This window comes from Neomonachus schauinslandi, chromosome X (assembly GCF_002201575.2).
Source record: "Neomonachus schauinslandi chromosome X, ASM220157v2, whole genome shotgun sequence".
Taxonomy (NCBI): domain Eukaryota; kingdom Metazoa; phylum Chordata; class Mammalia; order Carnivora; family Phocidae; genus Neomonachus; species Neomonachus schauinslandi.
The window spans coordinates 57,620,576-57,632,012 of record NC_058419.1 but is presented as its reverse complement, the minus strand read 5'-3'; the positions used below and the strand labels follow the sequence as shown (position 1 = coordinate 57,632,012).

Below are 11,437 nucleotides of genomic sequence, written 5' to 3'. Positions count from 1 at the left end.
ATCTTAAATTAAGGCAAGTTTGTGGGATTATTGGCAATGTTAGAGTTAGCTAGGTTTCTGAATGGCCAAAGTACAGTGCCAAATATTAAATACCTCCTTTTTTTAAATTTTATTTTATTTTATTATATTATGTTAGTCACCATACATCATTAGTTTTGATGTAGTGATCCACGATTCATTGTTTTCATATAACACTCAGTGCTCCATGCAGTCTATGCCCTCCTTAATACCCATCAGCGGGCTAACCCATCCCCCTACCCCACGCCCCTCTAAAACCCTCAGTTTGTTTCTTGGAGTCCATAGTTTCTCATGGTTTGTCTCCCCCTCTGTTCCCCCCCTTCATTTTTCCCTTCCTTCTCCTAATGTCCTCCATGCTATTCCTTATGTTCCACAAATAAGTGAAACCATATGATAATTGACTTTCTCTGCTTGACTTATTTCACTTAGTGTAATCTCCAGTCCCTTCCATGTTCATGTAAAAGTTGGGTATTCATCCTTTCTGATGGCTGAGTCATATTCCATTGTATATATGGACCACATCTTCTTTATCCATTCATCTGTTGAAGGGCATCTCGGCTCTTTCCACAGTTTGGCTATTGCGGACATTCCTGCTATGAACATTGGGATGCATATGGCCCTTCTTTTCATTATATCTGTGTCTTTAGGGTAAATACCCAAGAGTGCAATTGCTGGGTCATAGGGTAGCTCTATTTTTAATTTTTTGAGGAACCTCCACAATGTTTTTTCCAAAGTGGCTGTACCAACTTGCATTCCCACCAACAGTGTAAGAGGGTTCCCCTTTCTCCACAACCTCTCGAACATTTGTTGTTTCTTGCCTTGTCAATTTTTGCCATTCTAACTGGTGTAAAGTGTTTCCCTTAAGATCAGGAACACATCAAGAATGCCCACTCTCACCACTATTGTTCAACATAGTACTAGAAGACCTTGCAACAGCAATAAGACAACAAAAAGAAATAAAAGGTATTCAAATTGGCAAAGAAGAAGTCAAACTCTCTCTTTTCGCAGATGACATACCTAAATGTTAACATAGACTAGTTAGTTGATCTATAGAAAACATTTTCAAATGTCATTCAGAGATATTATAGCTATGGCTTGGGGATTTGTCAGCAAATTGATTACTAGAAAGAACAAAAATAATAGAGATATAATTCTTCTGTTATTTCCTTAACTTTATTTTAATCTATTATTCATCCACTCATTCACCCAATATCTATGTATGGAGCCTCCTCCTTAGTTTTGAGTATTATTCGAAGGCATTGACTTAAAAAAATGAGAGTAAAAATTATGAGTTTTTCCTTCCTAGTAACTTACATTATAGATAGAAATCAAAACTTGAATTCAAGGGTTATAATAAGATAACTTTAGGGTCCAGGAAAGTATCTTAAATAATTGAAGCAGGCTAGATATATAAAAATTAGAAGTGAGGGTGCCTGGGTGGCTCAGTTGGTTAAGCAACTGCCGCCGGCTCAGGTCATGATCCTGGAGTCCTGGGATCAAGTCCCACGTCCGGCTCCCTGCTCAGCAGGGAGTCTGCTTCTCCCTCTGACCCTCCCCTTCTCATGCTCTCTGTCTCATTCTTTCTCTCTCAAATAAATAAATAAAATCTTTAAAAAAAAATTGGAAGTGATTTGGAAAGATGTGGACCAGGAAGCATGGGCTTGAGTAGCTGGATTCAAATTCAAGTGTGTTTTAAAAGATTGTGCCAGCCAGGCATAACAAGTTTTAGAATCGGGTTAGACTCACCAGCTACTAATATAAAGCAATAGATGATTGTCCAAAACTAAAAAAAAATTAAGTATTGTAGAAATTCAAAAGAAATAAAACTGTTAATCCAAAAATTTTTCATAGAGTAAGATTTAATCTGGATTTAGAAGATTTCCATGGAGAAAATGAGGTAAGACCTTATAGGCAAGGGGAAGACTATTCATCTTGTCCCTTCCCTTAATCTCTGACACTTTCTTTTAAACTTGTCTTCTTGGTAATTTACAAAAATAGTATGCTCAGTGCAAGTTAAAAGCAAATATTTGTTGTTATCTATAATATTCAAAACAACTTTTACTCTGCCTCCCAAAATTATATCCAGTTGCTGTCAAGAATTGTTTCCATTGAATAACTGAATTTGCAAGGGGGTATAAACATAGTTGGCCAAATTTAAAAACTAACATTTAAACAGCTTAAGGTAAACCAGTGAAACTATCTATTCATGGTGTATTTTTCTTGAATAAGTATCTGTATGCAATAATAATATCATAAGGAAATACACTGTAAATTTCATTATTGAGATATTTTTATAAAAATGTTTATGCTTTTCAGGGCACTTGGGCTGCTCAGTCAGTTAAGCATCTGCCTTCAGCTCAGGTCATGATCCCAGGGTCCTGTGATCAAGACTCATATGGGGCTCCCTGCTCAGTGAGAGTCTACTTCTCCCTCTAACCCTTCCCCTTGCTCGTGATCTCTCTCTCTCACTCTTTCTCTCTCTCTCAAATATTTTTAAAAAAATGTTTATGCTTTTCTCTTTCAAGCCCCTCTAGCTCTAAGTTGAAGTTGAATTCACACTTTCGCAAAAAAATAATTTCATTGAGATAATTTGATATGAAGTCTCAAATGAAGATATTTTGTTTTATTATTTTTTAAGTTTTTATTTAAATTATATTTAGTTAACATACAGTGTAATATTAGTTTCAGGTGTAACATATAGTGGGAGTTGAGTTTTATAAGTTCTTTATATAATTTAGATACTAACCCATTATCAGATATGTCGTTTGCAAATATCTTCTTCCATTCCAAAGGTTGCCATTTAGTTCATTGAATATTTCCTTCACTCTGCAGAAGTTTATTTATTTATTTATTTAGAGGAAGTCCCAATAGTTTATTTTGGCTTTTGTTTCCCTTGCCTCAGGAGACATATCTAGAAAGAAGTTGCTGTGGCTGAATGTCAAGCAGGATACTGCCTGTGTTCTCCTCCAGGATTTTTATGGTTTCAAGTCTCACATTTAGGTCTTTAATCCATTTTGAATTTACTAAAGTCTTTGTTGCACATACTTTTTTTAATATTTATTTATTTGAGAGAGAAAGAGCATGAGCAGGGGAGAGGGGCCATGGGAGAAGGATCAAGCAGACTCCCCACTGAGCAGGGAGCCCAATGGGGGGTTCAATCCCAGGACCCTGGGATCACGACCTGAGCCAAAGGCAGAGGCTTAACTGACTGAGCCACCCAGGCGTCCCAGTTTCACATACTTTTTGAGTGTAGTTACATGGACTGTCATCTGTTACCAAAGAAGCACTAAATGAAATGTAAGTCTAAGTAATAATATTAGCCAAGTCTAAGTAATAATACTAGCTTTCATCTATGGAGTGTTTACTATGTACTGGACACTATGATAATCACTTTAAAGTGATGATTTGTTTAATCTTTGTGCCAACCTAATGAATTATATATTATTATTTTAATTTGAATTTACTTTTGTGTATGGTATAAGAAAGTGGTCCAGTTTCGTTCTTCTGCGTGTTGCTGTCCAGTTTTCCTGGCACCATTTATAGAAGAGACTTTTTACCATTGGTTACTCTTTCCTGCTATGCTAGAGATTAATTGGCTGTATAGTTGTGGGTTCATTTCTAGGTTTTCTATTCTGCTCCAATGATCTATGAGTCTATTTTGTGCCAGTACCCTACTGTTTTGATCACTACAGTTTTGTAATATAATTTGAAGTCTGGAATTATAATGCCTCCAGCTTTGCTTTTCTTTTTCAAGGTTGTTTTGTCTATTCAGGGTCTTTTGTGGTTCTATACAAATTTTAGGATTGTTCTAGCTCTGTGAAAAGTGCTGGTGGTATTTTGATAGGGATTTCATTAAATGTATAGATTGCTTTGGGTAATATAGACGTTTTAACAATATTTGTTCTTCCAATACATGAGCACGGAATATCTTTCCACTTCTTTGTGTCATCTTCAATTTCTTTCATCAGTGTTTTATAGTTTTCACAGTACAGGTCTTTTACCTATTTGGTTAGGTTTATTCCTAGCTATCTTACGGTATTTGGTGCAATTATAAATGGGATTGATTCCTTGATTTCTCTTTCTGCTTCTTCATTATTTTTTTTTCTGCTTCTTCATTATTAGTGTATAGAAATGCAAAAGATTTCTGTATGTTAACTTTGTATCCTGTGACATTACTGAATTCATTTATCAGTTCTTTTTTTTTTTAAAGATTGTATTTATTTATTTGACAGAGAGAGACACAGCAAGAGAGGGAACACAAGCAGGGGGAGTGGGAGAGAGAGAAGCAGGCTTCCCTCAGAGCAGGGAGCCAGATGCGGGGCTCGATCCCAGGACCCTGGGATCATGACCTGAGCCGAAGGCAGACACTTAACGACTGAGCCACCCAGGCGCCCCTCATTTATCAGTTCTAAGAGGTTTTTGGTGGAGTCTTTCAGGTTTTCTATACAAAGTATCATGTCATTTGCAGATGGTGAAAGTTTTACTTCTTCCTTGCTAATTTAATTGCCTTTCATTTTTCTTTGTTGTCTGATTGCTGTGGCTAGGACTTCCAATACAATATTAAGTAACAGTGGTGGGAGTGGACAACCCTGCCTTGTTCCTGACTGTAGAGGAAAAGCTGTCAGTTTTATCCCATTGTGGATGATATTAGCTGTGAGTTTTCCATATATGGCATTTATTATGTTGAGGTGTGTTACCTCTATCCTTACTTTGTTGAGGGTTTTTATCATGAATAGATGTTGTACTTTGTCAAATGCTTTTTCTGCATCTATTGAAATGATCATATGGCTCTTATCCTTTCTTTTATTAATATGGTGTATCACATTGATTGATTTGTGATGTTGAACCACCCTGGCAACCTAGGACTAAATCACACTTGATTGTGGTGAATGATTTTTTAATGTATTGTTGGATTTGTTTTGCTAGCATTTTATTGAGATTGTTTGCATCTGTGTTCATCAGGTATATTGAACTGTAATTCTCTTTTTTAGTGGAGTCTGTCTGGTTTTGTATCAGGGTAATGGTGGCCTGATAGAATGAGTTTTGAAGTTTTCCTTCCTTTTTCTATTTTTTGGACTAGTTTGAGAATAGGTCTTAACTCTTCTTTAAATGTTTGGTAGAATTCCCCTGGAAACCCATCTGGCCCCGGACTTTTGTTTGTTGGGACAGTTTTGATTACTGACTCAATTTCTTTGCTGGTTATCAGTCTGTTCAAGTTTTCTATATCTTCCTGTTTCAGTTTTGGTAATTTATGTGTTTCTAGGAATTTATCCATTTCTTTCAAGTTGTGTGACTGGTTGTCATATACTTTTTCATAATATCCTCTTATAATTTTATTTCTGTGGTATTGGTTGTTATTTCTCCTCTCTCATTTGTGATTTTATTTTTTTAAACATTTATACGATATATTTTTTATTTTTCTGACCAAAGTGTAATGATTTTTAAATCTCCTTAAACAAATAACTGAAAAAAAGTATTCAAGAAAATAAAACACAAATGGGAAATTAACCATTAGATATTTTTACTTCATACCAACCCTACACTTAGTCTAGAAAACAAACAAAAACACTTTGAATGAAGTGTTAGTAAAACGCTAACCAAATCATTGACCATAAACCTCATACATGCATTTCAAGGTTCCACTGCTAGGAATTCTGTTAAGATCAGTTTAATCACTAAGAACATTACATAATAGAGGACAGGAACACAGGTCATTAGATGCAATCCTTGCCCTTGACCCTCAGATTTATGTCAGAATAAAGCTGACAATTCTGCCAAGCTCTGAACCCCCAGTGACCCCCATCCCAATCCCTGGAAGCAAAGAAGATGCCCTGTCACACAACTCTGTGTAAGTTGTAATAAAACAAAGCCTAAGTTTTCTTATCTTTCTATAGGAAATAGTCAATTATTTGATAAATACTAAAACACTTCTAGGAATTTATTTTATGAGTTCATTTACCAAACACATTTTGCAAGAACCGACTACACAATAAGTTCCTTTAGAATTTGGTCCACGGAGCACCTGGGTGGCTCAGTCGTTAAGTGTCTGCCTTCGGCTCAGGTCATGATCTCAGGGTCCTGGGATCGAGCCCCACATCTGGCTCCCTGCTCGGCGGGAAGCCCGCTTCTCCCTCTCCCCCTCCCCCTCCCCCTGCTTGTGTTCCCTCTCTCGCTGTATCTCTCTGTCAAATAAATAAATCTTTAAAAAAAAAAAAAAAAGAATTTGGTCCACAAATTCACTTAACAGGTTGGAAGTTTAAAACCTGCAAGAAAACAAGGAAGTGGGGAATCCCTAATCCTAACATGTGGTAATTATTAAAGGGATATACAGACATGTGGTAATTATTAAAGGGATATACAGACATACTAAAAAGTTTTGCTCACAGAAGGCACAAACTATAGAAGGGATATGCTTTTTGAGTAAAAACAAAGAACTAAGCTAATATCCTTCTTTGTTTTGTGAGCACCATAGCTAAGATGAAGTTAGACCCGAATTCACTGTCTACTCCTATAACCAAAAAAATCTAAGATAAAAAATTTAATTTGTCTTACTACATACTTTCCAGCCATTAACTGAGATGTAATTATGAAAGATTAAAATTGCCTTAAAAAGGGGTTGTAATAACAGCTATCAAAACAATATTCAAGCATGATTTTGAGGATGCTTTCAGGTTTAGAGTTAGCCTTCTTTGTCAAAAATCTTCACAACTTCATCAAAAACTTCGTCAACAGACTTAGAAGCATCTATTTTCTTGACTTTCCCCATTTCTTCATGTAAGTCAATAATTGGCTTTGTTGACTGAAGATAGGTCTGAATTCTCTTCTCCAAGCTCTCTCTGTTGTCATCACTTCTACCACTACTCTTTCTCCTCTCAAGGCATCGTTCAATACAGATCTCACTATTACAATCAAAAAACAGAACGAAAGACACATCTGCCTTCCCATCCATGGTCTTGTTCCAACCTTGAAGGTTGTCTTGATTTCTTGGAAACCCATCAATCAAGAATTTTTCTTCTGAGCATTGGCAGCCATTGTCTGATCCATTTCCCTCTTTAACAAACTGATGGTTATCTCAACTGTCACAATCTTTCCATCTTTAATGTACTTTTCAGTGAGTTCACCATACTGTGAATCTGGGTTCTTCCTTTCATCACGAAGAAGTTCTCCTGCAGAAAGATGTGTGTAACCATATTTCTTGACAATGCGGGCGCACTGGGTCCCCTTGCCAGCGCCGGGACCGCCGAGGACGAACATGACCAGCAGTTTCATGAGGCGGTGAGCGCAGAGGAAAAGCAGCCGGCGGGTCAGCTGCAGGAAGCTAAGGCCCAGGACGTGCAGCAGCCTGTGGTCGCAGCGGGTCAGCATTCCCAGCGTCTGGGCCCGACGCTGAGGAGAGCTGACGGCGGCCCGGCCGGCGGGGCGGGGAGGGGGGGGGAAGGGGGCGGGCCTAGTTGGCGCCCGCCGCGGCACGCCGCCGTGGCTGCCGAGATGTCCGTGCCGCAGCCGCTGTGATTTTATTTATTTGGGTCATTTTCTTTCTTTTTTGTAAGTCTGGCTAGAGGTTTATCAATTTTATTAATTTTTTCAAAGAACCAACTCCCGGTTTCATTGATCTGTTCTTCTGTGTGTTTGTTCTTTGTTTGTATATCATTTATTATATCATTTATTTCCACTCTAATCTTTTTTAATTCCTTCCGTCTCCTGGCGTTAAGCTTTGGTGGTTATTCCTTTTTTAGCTGCCTTAGGTATAAGGGTAGGTCATTTATTAGAGATATTCCTTGCTTCTTGAGGTAAGCCTGTATTGTTATAAACTTCCCTCTTAGGGCCACTTTTGCTGCATCCCAAAGGTTTTGGACTGTTGTGTTTTTATTTTCATTGTTTCCACGTATTTTTAAATTTCTTATGTTTCCTGGTTGACCCATTCATTGTTTAGTAGGATGTTGTTTAACTTCCACGTATTTATGGTCTTTCCATTTTTTTCTGTGTATACCACCTCTCAGAGAAGCACTCTGAGAAGAGGGAATAATCTCCCCCTCTATTCCCCAGGTGTTTTTCAGATAGCTGTTTCCATGCTGTCTGCCTCAGAGTTTTTTGCCTGCCTTCTATCCAGGAGCAGAGCAGTACTCTCTGGACTCCATCCCAGCCAAGCCTGCTGACCTTTAAAACTCCAGGTTTAGAGATGTGTGAGCAGGGGTTTGTTCTGGTCTTCTGGGGGAGGTGTCCACCTTGCTTGGACTGAGGCAAACTTGGCTGAGAAGGGCAGTCCCGCTAGAGCACAGGGGTGTGAGGCTTGGTATAAGCAAATTAAGCAGCCATTGGTGCACTGCTGCTTCCCATAGACGATTCTGTTTATACTGAGGGGTTGGGTGAGGTAAATGGCTCCAGCCAGCTCCTTTGTCCCCAGAGAGGTGTCTCATTGAATGCTGCCTCTCTGGAAAAGTCTCCAAGAATTGAGTAATTTCCCTAATGTGTACCCCAGGCATTCCTCAAATTGCTGTTTCCATGCTGTCTGCCACTACTTTGCTTGCCTGCTTCCTTCTCAGAGCCAGGGCAGTACCCTCAGAGCTCTATCCCAGCCATGCCCGCTGAAATTTAATACTCCAGGCTTTAAGCCTCACTTATTGCAAGAACTCATGAAATTCAGCCCCTCTCATTTTCTAAGGCAATGGCTTTGGGGAAATATTCTCCTTGTGCATCCCCCCCTGTGTGCTCTACTCTCTCTCACCCTTCTCTGTGACCACTGCTCCCTCCTTTCTGCAGCATCCATATTCTGTTTCTCCCCTAAACCACATTTCTCAGGGTTGAGAGAGGGTTTGGGTGAGCAGCTGAGAAACTGGTTTAAGGTTGCAGCTTATAATGCTAATGGTTTAGCATTTTATAATGTAAATTGATTCTCCAAGTTTGATAGAAACTGAATCTCATGAATAAATAAGTTGATCCGTTAGTTAGGTTTTCATTTTTAAAGCCATCCAACTTTTGTTAACAAAGCCCCGGGTCATAAGAAGCTTCTTGGCGTTCATTTGATATGTGAGAAAAAGGTATAGTAAATCTTTGGGTACTATGGATGCAATTTAGGATTTTTTAAGATTCATGGACTTCTTTTGAGATAAAAAAGATAGAAAGCTAGGATACTGGTTTATTCCATTAGCATAAAACACAGCGTGTCTCCACAAGTCCTACCTTCTTTTTTTTTTTTAAGATTTTATTTATTTATTTATTTGAGAGAGAGAATGAGAGACAGCACAAGAGGGAAGAGGGTCAGAGAGAGAAGCAGACCCCCCGCTGAGCGGGGAGCCTGATGTGGGACTCGATCCTGGGACTCCAGGATCATGACCTGAGCCCAGGGCAGTCGCTTAACCAACTGAGCCACCCAGGCGCCCAAGTCCTACCTTCTTCAATGTGGCATCTTCTCTCCCTTTAGTTGTGAAGTTTGTTCTGTCAGTCATCAGGTTGATTTCTGGGGTATTGCCAATGATTTGATAGTTATCTAGTTTTGTTCATGGGATAAGATGAGCTTATGATCCTCCCACTCTGCCACCATCTTCCTTAATTTTGCCCATTTATATACTTTTATTTTGCAGAGAGAGATTACCAAATTCTTCATACCACTATAATCAGCAGTCTTTTTTTTATATATATTTTTTAATTTGGTAAGACACTTATGGAGAATATTACATAACTCCGTTAAAGAACATAAAAAATATAATAAAAGAACAAAAATGTAATTGGGATACATACACCAGATAATGCTGACCTTTGGAAAGGGAAGATAATGGGCCTGACAGAGAAAATGTAGAGATTTTTTTTTTCCTTTTAAAAAAAGTTTTTAAGTAGTCCTCTTAAAGTATTTGCCTGGGTTTTCTCCCTTGTTTTATACCTTATCAGTATATTTAATACTCTGCTGCTGTTTATCTACTCAAATCATAAACGTAATCATGTCAGTGCTTCTTAACCTTCAATATTTCCCTAATTGTCAACAGAACACAGCCAAAATTCTTTGGAATGGCTTTTAAGGTCTTCCCTAATCTATTGTTAATCCTACCTTCCCAAATATATTTCCCACATTGGTCTCCACTCACCATTTGATCATGCCAACTTGACACGGTATGCTCTGTGCTTTGTCACATCTGTGCCTTTCCTCATGCTTGTTGCTTGTTATGCTCTTTCTCCCTCATTTAAGCATACCCAGATTCCACCCATCTTTAAATTCAAGTTTGAATATCACCTGTTCCACTAAGTATATACAAGATACCCCTAGCAAGATACCATGTTCCCTTGCTTCCCCTACTACACTTATCTGTATCTTCTTTATGATATTTGATATCTCTACTATAGTAATGTATTGTATTAGTCCTTCCCATAACCCTGTGTAGCAGCCATTTGATGGAAGATCCATGCTTGATTTGTCTCGCTGTTCCTTTGCAGCAGCTAGCACAGTCCTTTTATATTTAGAGCTCAAGTACTATGTGCTAGAAGAAGTAGGATTAGTGGTTCCCTAGCATCTACATTTTCTACATAATACCAAGCCTTAATTCCTTGGCCTTGCATTCAGTATCATTATCTTTCCTGTGTAGCTTTTCTTGCTGCTATCCAATAATACAGAAGAACCAAAAGAAAGCAGTGAAAAGAAAAAAGTACCAGGGTGCCTGGGTGGCTCAGTCATTAAGCGTCTGCCTTCGGCTCAGGTCATGGCCCCAGAGTCCTGGGTTCGAGCCCCACATTGGGCTTTCTGCTCGGTAGGAAGCCTGCTTCTCCCTCTCCGCCCCCCCCCCCCCGCTTGTGTTCCCTCTCTCTGTCAAATAAATAAATAAAATCTTTTAAAAAATTGTTAAAAGTAAATAAATAAAAATAAATTTTTTTTAAATAAAAAAAGAAAAGAAAAAAGTACAAAAACTATATTATGTTACAAAGTTGGGCCCGATTTTATAAAAACTGGTGTAACAAATTTAAGTTTTGTAAACTTATTTTAAAATAGAATTCACAAAGAACTATATCTGAGATATTATAGGAACTATAACACATGGAAGAAAAATAGAAAATTCGGCAGTTATACTGCTTAGCTTTTCTTCACCAGGAAAACTATTTATTTCCTTTAAGTGCTTCTACCTTAATTGAGGTCATAAATGACCAAATTAAATGGACTATTTATTATGTGTTCACAAATATTACATTTTAGAGAGTCAAATTCAATCAACACATATATTGACACTTGTAATAAAGTCATAATGAAATACTTAGGCTAACAAACTCATAATTTTGAACAGTGGAATCAACATAACTGCACTACATAACTTTGGTAATTATGTTTTTGTACTTGTGAATATGAGACATCTTTTATCTTTAGCTACTCATATAGTCTACCATTTTCATGTAATGACAAAGATACCATAAATTGTCAGTTGGAGAACTTACTTCTACA

General features: G+C 38.0%; 1 protein-coding gene across 1 annotated transcript; it reads right to left on the bottom strand.

Annotated features, from left to right (window-relative positions):
• Positions 1 to 6,649: 6,649 nt before the first annotated feature.
• On the bottom strand, positions 6,650 to 7,383 carry LOC110581521 (UMP-CMP kinase-like). The gene is given in 2 exon segments (XM_044911821.1): positions 6,650 to 7,029; positions 7,032 to 7,383. Coding segments are annotated over 2 exon segments (684 nt in total). The 3' UTR covers positions 6,650 to 6,697.
• Positions 7,384 to 11,437: the final 4,054 nt, after the last annotated feature.